Source organism: Gobio gobio (genome assembly GCF_949357685.1).
Source record: "Gobio gobio genome assembly, chromosome: 17".
NCBI classification, from domain to species: Eukaryota; Metazoa; Chordata; class Actinopteri; order Cypriniformes; family Gobionidae; genus Gobio; species Gobio gobio.
In genome coordinates, this window is record NC_137110.1 from 15032244 (window position 1) to 15049713 (window position 17470).

At 39.3% G+C, this 17470-nt stretch overlaps 2 protein-coding genes across 2 annotated transcripts in view; both read left to right on the forward strand.

Moving 5' to 3' along the window:
* The window catches only part of dip2bb (disco-interacting protein 2 homolog Bb), a 62507-nt gene extending 45117 nt beyond the window's left edge, over positions 1–17390 (forward strand). Inside the window, exons 29-38 of the mRNA XM_079840756.1 lie at positions 1060–1169; positions 1483–1613; positions 1776–1944; positions 3501–3671; positions 3790–3851; positions 4180–4237; positions 4323–4397; positions 4839–5013; positions 11347–11470; positions 11560–17390. Coding sequence (XP_079696882.1) covers positions 1060–1169; positions 1483–1613; positions 1776–1944; positions 3501–3671; positions 3790–3851; positions 4180–4237; positions 4323–4397; positions 4839–5013; positions 11347–11470; positions 11560–11812 — 1328 coding nt within the window. The 3' untranslated portion in view covers positions 11813–17390. The remainder of the gene's footprint in view (positions 1–1059; positions 1170–1482; positions 1614–1775; positions 1945–3500; positions 3672–3789; positions 3852–4179; positions 4238–4322; positions 4398–4838; positions 5014–11346; positions 11471–11559) is intronic.
* Positions 1–17470, forward strand: part of chchd4b (coiled-coil-helix-coiled-coil-helix domain containing 4b) — a 616826-nt gene that overhangs the window by 374801 nt on the left and 224555 nt on the right. The gene's annotated exons all lie outside the window — the stretch shown is intronic.

Consider the following 17470-nt stretch of genomic DNA (forward strand, 5'->3'; position numbering starts at 1 on the left):
GCTAGATGACTGGGTCAGAGCATCTCCAAAACTGCAGCTCTTGTGGGGTGTTCCCGGTCTGCAGTGGTCAGTAGCTGTCAAAAGTGGTCCAAGGAAGGAACAGTGGTGAACCGGCGACAGGGTCATGGGCGGCCAAGGCTCATTGAAGCACGTGGAGAGCGAAGGCTGGCCCATGTGATCCGATTAAACAGACTAGATACTGTAGCTCAAATTGCTCAAGAAGTTAATGCTGGTTCTGATAGAAAGGTGTCAGAATACACCGTGCATCTCAGTTTGTTGTGTATGGGACTGCATAGCCACAGACCAGTCAGGGTGCCCATGCTGACCCCTGTTCACCGCTGAAAGCTCCAACAGTGGGCACGTGAGCATCAAAACTGGACCACAGAGCAATGGAAGAACGTCTGGCCTGATCAATCACGTTTTCTTTTACATCACGTGGATGGCCGGGTATGTGTGTGTCACTTACCTGGGGAACACATGGCACCAGGATGCACTATGGGAAGAAGGCAAGATGTCAGAGGCAGTGTGATGCTTTGGGCAATGTTCTGCTGGGAAACCTTAGGTCCTGCCATCGATGTGAATCTTACTTTGACACATACCACCTACCTAAGCATTGCTGCAGACCATGCACGCCCTTTCATGTAAACCGTATTCCCTGGTGGCTGTGGCCTCTTTCAGCAGGATAATGTGCCCTGCCACAAAGCAAAAATGGTTCAGGAATGGTTTGAGGAGCACAACGAGTTTGAGCTGTTGACTTGGCCTCCAAATTCCCCAGATCTCAATCCAATCCAGCATCTGTGGGATGTCTTGAACAAACGAGTCTGATCCATGGAGGCCCCACCTCGCAACTTACAGGACTTAAAGGATCTGCTGCTAACATCTTGGTGCCAGATACCACAGCACACCTTCAGGGTGTCTAGTGGAGTCCATGCCTCGATGGGTCAGGGCTGTTTTGGCTGCAAAAGTGGGACCAGCTCAATATTAGGTCATAATTTTATGCCTGATCGGTGTATATTCGTAAGTGCAAGTTGAACATTAATTTCTCTTATTTTTCCCCAGATGACCTGCCTCGTAAACGACCTCCCACAATCTACAAACCGCCCAATGCTGAGATGATCGCCTATCTAGACTTCAGTGTCTCAACCACAGGCATGCTGACGGGAGTGAAGGTGAGAGATCTCAATGGATGTGTTTCATCACGGTCTCAGGCAGTTTTGGTGAAATGCTAGGGCCATTGAATAACTGACCAATCAGAGGTGTTTTAACCAGATGGGATTTTGTTACTGTATAGTGGTGTCCAAAAGTCTGAGACAACAAGTAAAAATGCTCAATTTTTGGTTTAATTTTTGGTTTAAATTAGATTTCCTGATTGTCAGTTATCTTAGATGTTTTGGACCCCATTGTAGCAAATTTCTCCCTCTGAAACAAATGTCGGTTGAATTGTACATTTGAGACTCCCCTCTCTGATTGGCTGTCTATCAGATCTCTCACGCGGCGGTGAGCGCTTTGTGCCGCTCTATAAAGCTTCAGTGTGAGCTGTACTCCTCTCGCCAGATCGCCATCTGCCTCGACCCCTACTGTGGACTTGGTTTTGTGCTGTGGTGCCTTGCGAGGTAACAGATGGATACACACTAACAGTCGCATACAAATGACTCATACTAACATAGAAATGAATCACAGCTTTGTCATCTCACACTATGGCTTGTTCCCTTCATAGTGGGTATGAATATGTTCTGAAGGTATTAGGAAACCTAATATGTGCCCGTGTTCTGTAGTGTATACTCAGGTCATCAGTCCATCCTGATACCTCCTATGGAGCTGGAGAGCTCACTGACCCTGTGGCTGGGCACGCTCAGTCAGTACCGCATCAGAGACACCTTCTGCTCCTATTCTGTCATGGAGCTCTGCACCAAGGGCCTGGGAGGACAGACGGAAATGCTGAAGGTACATGTAGGGTACATGCATATGTGCACACATATATTAGCGCACTTAAAGTTGGCATAAAACGTAATTTGTGATAGTTTTCTTCCCTATTGTGACGTACACTCACCTAAAGGATTATTAGGAACACCTGTTCAATTTCTTATTAATGCAATTATCTAATCAACCAATCACATGGCAGTTGCTTCAGGGGTGTGGTCCTGGTCAAGACAATCTCCTGAACTCCAAACTGAATGTCAGAACGGGAAAGAAAGGTGATTTAAGCAATTTTGAGCGTGGCATGGTTGTTGGTGCCAGACGGGCCGGTCTGAGTATTTCACAATCTGCTCAGTTACTGGGATTTTCATGCACAACCATTTCTAGGGTTTACAAAGAATGGTGTGAAAAGGGAAAAACATCCAGTATGCGGCAGTCCTGTGGGCGAAAATGCTTTGTTGATGCTAGAGGTCAGGGGAGAATGGGCGACTGATTCAAGCTGATAGAAGAGCAACTTTGACTGAAATAACCACTCGTTACAACCGAGGTATGCAGCAAAGCATTTGTGAAGCCACAACACACACAACCTTGAGGCGGATGGGCTACAACAGCAGAAGACCCCACCGGGGACCACTCATCTCCACTACAAATAGGAAAAAGAGGCTACAATTTGCACGAGCTCACCAAAATTGGACAGTTGAAGACTGGAAAAATGTTGCCTGGTCTGATGAGTCTCGATTTCTGTTGAGACATTCAGATGGTAGAGTCAGAATTTGGCGTAAACAGAATAAGAACATGGATCCATCAGGCCTTGTTACCACTGTACAGGCTGGTGGTGGTTTAATGGTGTGGGGGATGTTTTCTTGGCACACTTTAGGCCCCTTAGTGCTAATTGGGCATCGTTAAAATGCCACGGCCTACCTGAGCATTGTTTCTGACCATGCCCATCCCTTTATGACCACCATGCACCCATCCTCTGATGGCTACTTCCAGCAGGATAATGCACCATGTCACAAAGCTCGAATCATTTCAAATTGGTTTCTTGAACATGACAATGAGTTCACTGCACTAAAATGGCCCCCACAGTCACCAGATCTCAACCCAATAGAGCATCTTTGGGATGTGGTGGAATGGGAGCTTAGTGCCCTGGATGTGCATCCCACAAATCTCAACTGCAAGATGCTATCCTATCAATATAGGCCAACATTTCTAAAGAATGCTTTCAGCTCCTTGTTGAATCATTGCCACGTAGAATTAAGGCAGTTCTGAAGGCGAAAGGGGGTTAAACACAGTATTAGTATGGTGTTCCTAATAATCCTTTAGGTGAGTGTATGTCTGACTGAAACGGCTGCTCGTACAAGAAAAAATGTAGGATGGGACTTGATTTTGTCCATTGTCCAGCTTTTTCACATCAAGGAAATTTTAGAGTCTGCCTCTGAGAAAAGTTTGCATATAAAGTAAAACACACCGAAGTCATTCACATCTCTGCTCATTTTCCCCACTCACAAAAATACAACATAGTTTGTCTTTTTTTTAAATCTTCACATGTTCCTCTTATGTTCTTCATGTCCATCTGACTTCAGGCACGTGGTGTGAATCTGTCATGTGTGAGGAGCTGTGTGGTGATTGCTGAGGAGCGTCCGCGCTTGGCTCTCACACACTCCTTCTCCAAACTGTTCAAAGACCTTGGCCTCTCCATGCGGGCTGTCAGCACCGCTTTTGGGTCGAGAGTTAACCTGGCCATCTGCCTACAGGTAGATTATCTGAAGTTCGAACTTTGCAAGTTGATTTGCAATATGTGTGTCAGACCTGCTGCTTCAGTTATCTGATGTGCAGCTGATCTGCATGTGTGTGGGTTTGTGTTTTTCATAGGGTACAACTGGACCAGACCCCTCAACTGTGTATGTGGACATGAAGTCCCTCCGACATGACCGGTAAGAGAAAGACAAACTCGTATACGCGTACACACAAAACAAATAAGGTTTAAATACTAAAAGGTGAAGTGTGTTTTTTTGTGTGTGGAAGTGTCAGTTTCTGGCTCAACCAATAATAATTGCATTTGGTGCCATTAGTAGAGCAGAAATAACAGGGGTTTTACTGTTTTAAATACTGTAGAATTATATCCATTATGAACTTGGGTTTTGTCATTTATGAAAAAGCTCCAGAGCTGCTGGATCCTCTTGACTCTGAGTGATTATATGTATATTATATATCGACTCTTTCTTTTTATATAACACTGATGATGGTGTTTCTGTGTTGTAGGGTGAGGTTAGTAGAGCGAGGAGCGCCACAGTCTCTTCCTCTCATGGAGTCTGGAACAGTAAGTGCGTTCCACTGGTAGATCTAGAATGAATGTAAAAAAGGGATTTTGTTAAAGCTTTCATTCCTCTTCCTCTCTCTTTTAGATTCTTCCTGGTGTCAGGGTGATCATAGTCAATCCAGAAACTAGAGGGCCGCTAGGGGACTCTCACCTGGGAGAGGTGCGTTTACGTATATGTAAATAATAATTGGGTGTTTCTTCAGCTTTTTGCATTTTCAGAAAATAAACTACCTTAAAACACACTTTCAAACACTCGTAATACGTTTTATTTGTATACTAACAATCACAGGAGAGATTTTTTCACTATAATGTTTTCTGAACCAACAAACACATTTCAAATTATGTAATGTGTTTAATAGTATTTTGTGGTGAAAATTAGGCAGATTTCAAAGCTAGCATTTTGTATCTCAAATACACACAATTAAATAATATTTTCACACTTTTTGCATAACTTGACAAAATTACAGCTTGATTGGAAATGACTCAAGACTCGTGTTTCATCTCAAGTGTGGCTTTCAGACACTGTTTTTTTTCACTGAACTTTATTAGGGGCAAAATAGATTCCTGTGCTTCTCCAGTAATACACTTCACTCTTTGCCAGATTTGGGTGAACAGCCCTCACAATGCAACAGGATACTACACAATATACGGAGAGGAAAACCTGCAGGCTGACCACTTCAACACTAAGCTGAGCTTTGGAGATCCTCAAACACTCTGGGCCAGAACTGGATACCTGGGCTTTGTCAAGAGAACTGAACTCACAGACGCCAGTGGAGGTGAGAGAGAAATACATTTGAATGAATAAAGAATTAAGGATGCAGTGTTCATAATAGACTGGTGGGGGCAATGTACTGTGAGATGCAAATGTCTGAGATCACATTGAAAATATTGTTTGAAAATTGGATTTTGAAAAATGTTAGACCCAAAAATGTATTTGTTGGAGAGGTTTTGGACTGTAAGGTTCTGATTGGCTAATGGATGTGTAAACCCCCCTGGGTGCCGGTCAGAGCACCAATAATGAGGAGACAGGTAATCAGCTTAACACTGTGTATTGGAGGTAGATAGATGGACCACAGATGAATATTCAATGATGTACATAGTCTGGAAAATAATAAGTACAATAAAGATAATGAATAAACAAAAACATACAAACAATAATAAGCGTTCACTGTTACATAATAGAAACAAGGTATATTTTACAGGAAATACAAGCCATAAGCGATCATTTGCCATGAACAACATACAGTGACCATATATGGATATCCTGTTGGCGCATATCGGAATAACACAGAACGATCGCTACAGGACATGTCTGGGCATGCACGGATGCATATAACACTGTTCAAATCACTGTTAATATAAATATAAGCGAATAAGCTTACTTTGAGATCAGTAACTAACATCCTGATGTGACATCAGCAGAAATCGCCATGAACGAACAGGAATGAACCTCTTCAACAGCTGACAGCTCACACCGCAGACAGCGGCAACTCAACTAACGATGCTGTTCACTGGTGGAATATTACTGAAACTTCAGTGTCATAATAAAAGTCCCAACTGAATGAGCCTTTAATATAGTATTCATGTATATTTAGGTTCTAGATCCCTAATCAAATTGAATGAAATTGTGACATTGACCATTTAAAAAAAAAAATATATTTTTTTTTTAATTAAATAAGACATTGCAACTAGTGGTCTCAGACTTTTGGACCCCACTATACGAGATATATAAATTATGGGTAACACTTTACAATAAGGGGCTCTATCATACACTGAGCGCATTGCGACACCAGGCGTGCTAGTTGCTAGTGCAGTTATCATGTTCACGTCCTGCACCATTGTTTAAATAGCAAACGCATTTGCGCCCATTTGTTCATTTGCGTGCTGGTCTGAAAATGAGGTGTGTTCAGGCGCATTGTTGGCGTGTTGCTATTTTGAGGCAACTGAAATAGACTGCGCCATTGACTTTAGACCAGGTTTCAGTTGGTCAATGGCGCAGTCTATTTCAGTTGCCTCAAAATAGCAACACGCCAACAATGCGCCTGAACACACCTATTTTTTTGTTATAAAGAGCGTGTTAGTAATATGCGCCTATAGCAGGGGTGTCCAAACTTTTTTTAAAGGGGGCCAGATTCGATGTTGTGGACATACCTGGGGGCCGGTCCCTTTTCTATTATATATAAATGACATGTTTTGTTTCTTGGAAACATGACAGATTTGACAAAAGCTTGAGCTGACAGTAGAGTAGCTTGAGATAGGACACAGGAAATGTATAGATATTTAAAGGTCCCATGGCATGGCATTTTTCTATTATTTTATAGTGTTTCCTGAGGTGTACTTATATTATTAGTATGATTTTTACATCATAAAATGTCATAATTTAGAAATAAAAGGCATTTTTTCTATACTGCTGTTTGCCCTGTGGCTGAATGCCCTGCTTCAAGAGGCGTGTCTACTGTGAGACTTCAGTAAAAACGCCCACTGTTGTGATTGGCTGACATCTTTGCATTTTAAATGAGCGGAGGGGGCGTGGTTTAACGAGGCACGAGCAGGCACGAGTCTGCCAGAGAGACGGATGGACCTGTGTTCACTTCTCATCAGTTCTCTCAGCATCAGTGATGCGCGGGTTGATCCAAAATGAGCGGGTGCCCGCGGCCACCCGCGGTTACGAGTCATCCAAAAATATTTTTAATGATATTCGGGTCACGGTCGGTCGGATCGTCAATAAATCCTTATTTACCTTTTGAATGTTGAGCGTTATTAACTTTTGAATAAATGCTGACGCGGGACAAAATGCCCGATTTCCCAAAACGTTGAACTGAGCAATGCCATTGTACCATTTTAATAGGCTACTTTTAAACGCATTTAAAGTCAGTTTTATGTATTTTCTGAGAGGGGGCGGGATTTTTGTTGGGAAAGTCGGGGGAGAGACGCACACTTCGATTAGACTGGATAAACACATGCAGCATCTTAATTGTTAAGAAAATTAAACGAAATAAATGAATAAATCAAGCCTGTATTACATAACACTAGGCTATATCATACAGCATTCAGAAAAATAACAGTTTGCGCTCCTAAGGGCTTTCACACTTTTCCAAATGTTTTCCAAATGTGGGCTGATGAATTCTTCAAGCCGGGTCGAAACATAAACATCGCGTTCATCAATAATATGCATCTGGAGCTGAAATGGAAAATGATGGGCCGCCTCAAGAACTTCCTGCTCTCGCCGCTGCACCTCTGAGCACCACGCCAGAGCCTGAAACATTTTCTCAATGGCCCAATGAGCTACGATGAGCATTTACTACTTTTAAAAAATGCGGGTCAGGAAGCGGGTCGGGTACAATATTTTCTTCTTTTTTTTTTGCGGTCCGAGTTGCGGGCGGGTTAGTTGAAAACGTCGGTCGGGTGCGGGTTGTTTATACATTGACCCGCGCATCACTGCTCAGCATGTCTCAGTTCAGGGTGAACTGTAGTAGTTACTGCATATACTTCAGGTTATTAGTTTATTTCTAGTCGGAGGGGCTGTCACTCATGTCAGAAAGTTAGTAACTTTAGTAAATTATGGATCAGCACTGACTCGAGACGCGAACCGTTTAGAACGATTCAGTCCGATTTGGTGAACTGGTTCGGTTCACTAAAAAGAACCGATTCAAAAGAATGATTCGTTCGCGAACCGGACATCACGGAGACGAAGCGATTGCTAACAAAGTTATTTATAGTAACTACCAGAGAATGTCTAATATGGCGAGAAGTTTCACTCTCACTGAACTTCCGGCTTCTGAACTGGTTGCAGTTCCTCTCTGATTCCATATGAGGGCGCTCACAGGACGAGTGCAGAATGAATGGAGGTCTATGGCGCTATACCAATAAAAATCCACTTTTCTCAGGATATAATTTTTTATCTAGTAATTTGAATGTTGTATTCGAAAGGAAATGCAAATAAATTACACATTGCTGGGTGTTAGATTTTTTAGAGTCACTTATTTGCTTTAAAAAGTCTTTTAAAGTGTCAATGACGTCATACACATGTACGACCAGAGATACTGCTTAACGGCAATCCTTCAGTCGCTCTGGTGCTTTCGCGCTCTGCACTTTCTTTTCTCTCGAGGCATCGACAACACAGCTGACACAGGTAAATACACGTGCTAGAAGAGTTTTTGTTTTGTTTGTTTCTGGTCCCGCTTCAGATGACACGATGCCATCAAGCGGGATCTCTGGTCGTAATCAGTCCTTCACTGACCAATCAGCGTTCATTAGCAGAATGCTAGCGTGTTATGGACAACAACAACTCAACCTGTAAGAAATCAAAAGGACATAAGTACTCGTTCATTCAACTTTCGACCTAAAACCCATGTTGAACTTGCAAAATCTACAATCATTTCTGAGATTTCTCAACGGCAATCGGGTGAAAGAGACAAATTTAGCCGTCAAGCCCCATTGACTTCCATTCATTTTGCACTCATGGCGATCGCCCCCAGTGGAACTCTGGTGGTACTACAACCAAAATTCTGTACAACAGGGCTTAATAGGGAGTGGGCAGGCTCTCCGTAGACGGGCTCTGGTAACTACTGAGTTATGAAAGCGCTGTCTGTCAGCGCGAGTTTATTGTGTTTGTATCTGAGAGTTCTGAATAAACACGAGTCCCAGTCACGCCGAGTCCTCTTCATCATTATTCTACCAACTTTGTAACACATGCAATGTACCATTACAGCGAGATGAACGAGTTAGTAAGTGTTGAGTATAGCATTATTTCTAGAAATGTTCCAATCATATGAATAGCGTCATTGACGCGCATTGAGTAACGTTACACAGCGCAAACAAAGACACAACAGCTGTAATCGAATGTAATCCAGTTTATTGTGGGGAAAGCTGGCTAGCCTAGCCGGATACCCTCATGCTTACCCTCCTTCTGCTTAATCTCACGCCGCGTTTGGTGCCTCCGCTGTGGGCCAGATGCAGTACTGGGGGTCGCATTTCTATCCACTTGGGGACAATATTCAGGCTAGGGGAACTCATATTAATGTTGAAATACCTCATAAAATGAAAATTTCATGCCATGGGACCTTTAACAATATCTGTAAAACTTTCATCAACCAAAAAGTTTTAATGGGTGAAATTTAAATATTATTACTGAGTTAGAACTCTATTCTTATTTAAATTTAATAAGTGCTCTATTTAGATCACCACAGGTAAAACCACACTACAAAAAATAATTTTCTTACTTGGTATTTCTGTATTTTTTTCAGTCCAAATATCTAAAAATTCTTAAATAAAGATGCTTTTACTAACGAAAATTAGATATTTTTTCTTGATTCCTGGGGAAAAAAAATCTAAATGAATTGAGTTTTTGCTTGAAACAAACTAAATTATCTGCCAATGGATTAGAAAAATAATCTTGTTTCTGTTTGGGACAGAAACAAGATTCCAAACAGAAACATTATTTTTCTTACCCCATTGGCAGATATATTTGCTTGTTTTATTTTCCAGAAAACATGAAAAAATATCTAATGTCATTTAACTTATCTAGCATCTTGATTTAAGATTTTTTTTATATATTTATACTAGAAACAAGACAAAAATACTAAATGACAGCATTTTTTGCAGTGCACACAAGGCAAAAAGTAAAAAAAATATATATATATATATATTTATATATCTAGAATGGCTTTAAGGTATTTAGTCTATAAACATATAAATGCAAATGCTCAAAACTGCAAGTTTATGACAAAAATAGTCTGCAAAATTAGATATTAACCTACATTTCTGACAAATTACCACGGTTACAGGTAGTGTTACCACAGTAAATCCATGATTAATGTTGGTGAATTGTTGTTTGAAAAGTATTTTAACTGAATCGGCTCAGCATGTTAGTGTTGTTGATTAAGTCCGTGCTGTTAAACTGGATTTAAATGAAATAAAATCACAGAGAGATTCGCAGCTCGTACCGTAGACCTCTGCGCCGAACTCGAACACTGAAACTGCACGATTTGTAAATTATCCGTGGCGGGCCACATATAATATATTTTAATAGACACGCAGCGGGCCGTTTGAAATTCATCCCTGGGCCGCATTTGAGTTCGGCCTTTGGACACCCCTGGCCTATAGGAAGGCCACAACTCGCACACACTTTGCTTATTACACACACAGGGACGTGCAGCTGCAGAGGCACACAAACATTTTTAAATATAAAAGGATTCCTCTCTGGTGGAGCGTTCAGTCTTTCCGCTCGCAAATTCCACCATGTAAATAGTGAATCCACCATGGTGCAAGCGCAACTGGCTTTTAAAGGGAATGGGAGATGAGACTCTGATTGGTTTATTGCACGTTACGCCCAAAACATACCCACAAGAGAATAGGGACAACTCTTTTAGACCATGCGCCTGGCATGCCGACCGTTTTTTCCGTCATTAAACTAGCAGAAGTGGATTCAGACACACCCTAAGTGCACCTGCACCACGCGTTTTAGACCAATCGCTCAGATCGTTTAAATAAGGCCCAAGGTCTCTTTTGTTAAAGGGATAGTTCAACCAAAAATGAAAATTCTGTCATCATTTACTCACCCTCACGTTGTTCCAAACCTGTATGAGTTTCTTTGTTCTGCTGAACACAAAAGAAGATATTTAGAAGAATGTTTGTAACAAAGCAGAGACAGCAACCATTGACTACCATAGTATTTTTTTTCCTACTATGGAGGAGAAACTCATACAGGTTTGTAACAACTTGAGGGTGAGTAAATGATGACAGAATTTTCATTTTTGGGTGAACATTATCTAACATGAACTAAGTATGATCAAAACATTTGTTACAATATTTATTCATCTTTGTTAACTTTAGTTAATAAAAATCCAGGTGTTCATTGTTTGTCCATGTTAGTGCATAGTGTATCGACTAATGTTAACAAATACAACTTTTGATTTTAATAATGTATTAGTAAATGTTGAAATTAACATTAACAAAGATGAATACATGCTGTAGAAGTGCAGTAAATTATTAGTTCATATTAACTAATAAAACCTTATTGTAGAGTGTTACTAAACTTGGTAATTATGCGATGCATTGTTATGCCACAATAAATGAATGTTCTAAAAATGTCCCTGCTTTATGTTTAGATCGCCATGACGCCCTGTTTGTGGTGGGCTCTCTGGATGAGACTTTAGAATTGAGAGGTTTGCGATATCATCCAATTGACATCGAGACCAGCGTGTCACGTGCTCACCGCAGCATCGGCGAAAGGTAACATCTCAGAGACACTCTCTTTGCTTAATTTTTTTCTTGCATTCATACTACCCTTAAACTCTGACATGCTCTTTTTCCCTCTGCAGTGCTGTGTTCACCTGGACAAATCTGCTGGTGGTGGTGGCGGAACTCTGCGGATCAGAGCAGGACGCTTTAGACCTGGTTCCGCTGGTAACCAATGTTGTATTAGAGGAGCACCATCTGATTGTGGGTGTGGTGGTTATTGTTGATCCAGGGGTGATTCCTATAAACTCCAGAGGAGAAAAGCAGCGAATGCACTTGAGAGACTCCTTCCTGGCAGATCAATTGGACCCCATATACGTAGCGTACAACATGTGAGCTGGGATATGGCCTGCCAGAGCGGTGCTATGGAGCCTGGCCTTAGAACTTGCATTGAGTTCATATACAGAAAGAATTGGCCCTGTTTATCCAGGGATAAGGTGTCATTTTACAAAATACAAATGTGTGAGATGACTGTTTTGGAGAAGGGATGCTGTAATAGAATTTCCCTTTTTGGTCAACTCCTTCTCCCCCAGAACCCCACTCTCTCAGAAAAATGCCACATAATGTCTGTCCAATACTTGGTCATGATTTAAATTTACTTGAATTACATAGCTCTTTTTTCTACTCAAACGCACTCCTATTCTAGCGCTGGCTGGCTTGTACTTTTTTTTAAATATTAAAATGAGTTTAAAGCCTCAGTTTGTAAGTTCACCTGGGTTGTTCGATTTCAGAATTTTTTATTCAGGTTCCAAGTTTTTGGAATCAATGGAATCGATTCCAGGGGTCAATTCTCAGACTAAAAGGGAGTTAATGTGAAATCTTAAAATAAGCAGTGCAATATAAACTATAGTGATTCATAGATTGAATGATAGGAGCTCATGATGGATGGATGGATGGACTACGAAAGGTCAGTGGAGTAATTAAGTAGATTTAGCAATATAAATTCTGTATTTTGAATTAGTGTTGTAAGACTCTTTTGGGTTGTGTAGTAGTGTGATAATCAAGGTAATGAACACAGTCTCAACAGACTAGGACGTCACGACCCTGAATCCCAAAAGTATATATACAGGATTGGTCTGCATCCCAGCTTATCTATGGTGCTGTGTTACAGGGCTCTAAAATGTCATATTTATTGGACATCATTGGGGTAATAGGGGTAATAAATTTGCCATTCATCTGATGCTTGTGTCCAAAGCAGCTTACATTATACTTAATACAGGGACAGTCCCTCTAGAGCAACCTGGGGTTAAGTGCCTTCCTTAAGGGCAGTATTGGTGATAGGACATTTCTGTAACGTTTCAGTTCATAGAATGCCCTTACCCAGGTTAAAACCCACACCTTCATCCACCATCATTTTGGTTTACACGCACAAATGTATTAGTGAGACTGCAGCTGTCAGCTCATTTTGCTCTGTCAGCAAACCATTTAGTGTTTTAAATCTTACCACTGGGGCTTTAACAAAGTTTATTACAGATATGCAGCTATTCAGGTGACGAACCTGCATCTTTTCATTTGTTTTAATTCTACAGTATTTACAAAATACAATATACAGTTTTGACTAGGGATGCACCGATATGAACATTTTGGCCGATACCGATAACCGATAATTCTTAATATTTGAAAGCCGATAACCGATATATTGGCCGATAAATCTAAATACAAATTTGAATAAACTTTGAGAGCCTGATTACAAAAACAAAAGGCTCACCATTAAAAGCCATGTCCCAAACACTTCAACATAAATCAAACCTATACACTACAGTAGCCTATTTGAACCAGTGTGAGATTCCTTACCTTTTCAAATTAATTTTACACTCCTATGGCCAAATTTTTTTTTTAACACTTTACAATAAGGTTTAATTTTTGTTAGTATTAGTTAACCAACAATGAATGAACAATACTTCAACAGGATTTATTAATTTTAGTTCATGTTAATCTCAACATATTCAGACCCAAAGTTGTGTCTTTTAACATTAGGTATGAACTGTGAATGGACTGTTACAAAACACAAACATTTTATTACTAAAAGAAACAAAGGTTATTGCTCTCTGTTTGTTCATGATAGTTAATGCATTAATAAAATGAGACCTTATTTGTAAAATGTTACCAAAAATTATATTGTCTAAAAAATAAAAATAATATAGCCTACCTAAATAATGCAAACAAGTAATTGAACAGCATTACTTAGGCTGCATAATAAAGAATCAGAATGCAAGTGCATGAAATAATGCACTTGCATTATTTCTCCGCACAGACGATAAAGAAATGGTTTTAATCAAACCATATTGTTGATGGAAATGATACAAGAACAATAAAAGTGCTAATTATAAAAAATAATGCTTCTGTGTTTTTGAAAAAAAAAATATGTTTAATATTACAGTAATAGTAAACATCTGTAATATTAGTCTAGTCTATTAGGAATAATGTTGCTGTTTGAGAGCGCGCTGAAGCTGGAGAGAATGAACGAACAACCATAAACTGAAGCGCTTAGAAGTTTAATTAACAACTAAACGCATCATATATGAGAACAATCAGATATTTATACAAAATAAATATAATATTACAACTTATATTAGCACAAAATCACGCATAGGTGAAGGGTTATAACTCCTGTGGATGCTCTTCCCCTGTTTGAGAGCGTGCTAAAACTGAAGATGATCACCGGTACAGTGAAGCACTGCGGGTTACTGACTTAACCAAACACATCCTATATGACTTTAATCAGATGTTTATACTACAAAAACGTAATATTACGACTTACATATGCTTAAAATGACGCGAATGCACAAGCGAACTTGACTGTGCTGGTCAGAATGCGTTGTTGACGCTTCCCACAACAGCGCGCTGAAAAACAACTAAACCCAGAGAATTCACCACGTTTTATAACAGAAATATTCTCATTGCAGTGTTATATATAGGACAGTCCCACTAGTTATTAATGCTGTGCATTTCTGTTTGAAATGCGCGCGCCGGTACAAGTGCTTTACTGCATCGTTAATTAACTCAACCAAACGCATCCTATATGGGATTATATACACAAAATAATAAATATAATATTACAACTTACAATGGCACAAAAGGCTGTGAATGCACAAGCAAACTTGACTGTGCTCGTCATGAAGGTGTAACTCCGTGGGCGTGCGCTGAAGCTAAAGACCGGTACAATGAAGTGCTTTACTGCATCGTTTATTAACTCAACCAAACGCATCCTATATGATATTACATACACAGAATAATAATAAATATAATATTACAACTTACAATGGCACAAAAGGCTGTGAATGCACAAGCGAACTTGACTGTGCTCGTCATGAAGGTGTAACTCCGTGGGCGCGCTCTTCCCTCAACAAACGCGCTGAAACACAACGCTCTTTTACAGCCTATTCTATTCTCATTATCATTTTATGTAGACTATAGAAGACTTGCGCTGCACATGTTGCACATAACTGTATTTTCCTTTTCGAAGTGATTCCAAACATATTTAGAGCAATTCAAACCCATCATGGTGGACAGCGCGTCCGTCTCAGCTGAAGGAAATAATACATTATCTATCGGCTTGACTATATCGGTCAAATTTTCTTATTGGACCGATAACGATAACATCAAAAATAATCATTTATCGGCCGATAACGATATGTTGCCGATATATCGTGCATCCCTAGTTTTGACTTAGTTTTTACTAGAAAAAACTGCAATGTAATACCCAAAACATTTTTCTTTTCTTTTTTTTTTTACCCATATTCAGCAGGCTATTTAGGATTGTCCACAAACATTATTTTAATAATCAATTTGTTATTATCAATTGAATAACTGAATTGAGATGTGTTAAATGCTTTGTGCACCCTTTTATTTAATGCAAATATGAATAATGTTTCAAAAATAGGACCTCTATCTATCTATCTATCTATCTATCTATCTATCTATCTATCTATCTATCTATCTATCTATCTATCTATCTATCTATCTATCTATCTATCTATCTATCTATCTATCTATCTATCTATCTATCTAGACAGCATGATGCTGCAAAGGCAAAAATTTGTTCAATGAATTACTCAAAGTAAAAACTTCATTCCCTCAGCCCCCTCAAGTTCAGCATGAGGATAATCATCCCTATGTTTTTCATTATCCTTTATGCACTTTATTAGATAAATGCAGATATATTCTGTAACATGGACTATTAATATCTTTCAATAAGGGCGTATGTGTGGTTTTGATTATATAATTACTTGCATTATTGAGTAGCATATGAAAGTGAAGGCACATAAAAACAGTTTTTTTGGGGACTAAATGCCCAGTCTAACCTCAATACGTGCATTTGCAAACTGTTCTCAGTTTACTTCTCCACATATAACGGTAAGAAACATGACTGCAACATTCAACTTCAAACCTCGCCACACATCAAGCCCAAACCAAACACAAACTGAGATACGTATAGCTCTATTTTTGCTCTCATCTAAAGGTGCTTATACACATCAGGACTAGCCATTTAAACCTCTAAGGCAAAAAAAAAAAATAATAATAATGAATGAATTCAGGCATCTGTACAATAAAATACAACAACTGTAAAATAACACGACTCTGTACAAGCAAACCCCTTGTGAACACCTAACTGTACAAAGGCATAGATTTTACATGTTTGGCAAAGGATCTTCTGTACTATAGCCATTTTTACCAGGAATGACTAACTTCTTGTAAACCATAAATAACTGTAAATAATTGCTTGTGTACAGATGAGAAATTCTACTGTACTGTAAGTTAGTTGCTGTATTCTGTCAGAATTTTTTTTTTTTTTTTGATTAATATGAATATTAACTACTGTCACTGACATTCCTTCGTAGCTGAACGGGGGTCTGAAGTTGAAGACTGGTTGTAAATAGCTTGCTCTTTTTCGGTTTGTTCTTCTCTGGTCGATCAGAAATGTGATGGGTTGAAGTCTGTGCTCAGATTTGTCTGTCAGGCATTTCTATTTAGAATTCAGATTCAGAAATCTTACGGTATGTACAAGTTTTAACGATGTAAGCATGATAAAGTCAAGCACTGCGGGGGCTTGAAAGACTTCTTTCAGAGTCCTTACACAACCGATCACTACAGTGTGTTAGCCTAACCTCATTCTGTACGATGGGGTTGAGTATGTGTGCGTATGGTCACAGCGTTGAAAGGTCATTCGTTTGTTGAGTTCCATACCCTTTCCCAAATCAGAGACACTGTCATGAAATGTATTCTCTCATTCTCACGTTCGTCATTAATGGCACCAGAGCTGAGTTTATGCGACGAAAGCACAAGCGAGTGAATGAGCTTTTTAAATGGGGCATTCAGGGAAATAGTGCTTTCCAGGATGGAGAGGATATTCATTTATAAATATTCACTTTCATGTTTGCAATGATTTTTGTTCTTTAAATAAAAGAATTTATTTGTCATTTGCGTTAATCACGTCTTAATATATACAAAACAAAACAATAAATAAGACATCTGTTCAGTTTATTGATAATCTGACATGCCAGCTAAGTGCTGGAAACAAAAGAAATGTTTCACACACTATGCAACCAGCTGCAGTTCAATTTCAAAGTACACATCCAGCACACACATTCACCACTATACAAGAAAAAAACATCAATTATTTGCTTGCTAATAAGTATGGAATAAAATAGGAACATGCAAATTTTTTTTTTTTTAGTTTACACAATGCATATTACTCTTATGTGTTGAAAAAAAACCCCCATTCTGTTCAGTTCTTATTATATTAATAATAAGAACGTGATATTTCACATTCATGGATATAAATGAAAGTCGTGATTATGCAAGCAAGCATTTCCCTGTTGGTCCACAGTTCTTTCTTTTTTGTACATCGGTTACTGTAACTGTTTTATACTACAATGAAAAACACGAAAAAATAATAAAAGGCTTTTATTTTGCATCTCTGAAGTTTGTATTTTTTTATAACTTTTTCTGTCTGTGTCTGTCTATCTATATTGGGCATTATATTATAATTTC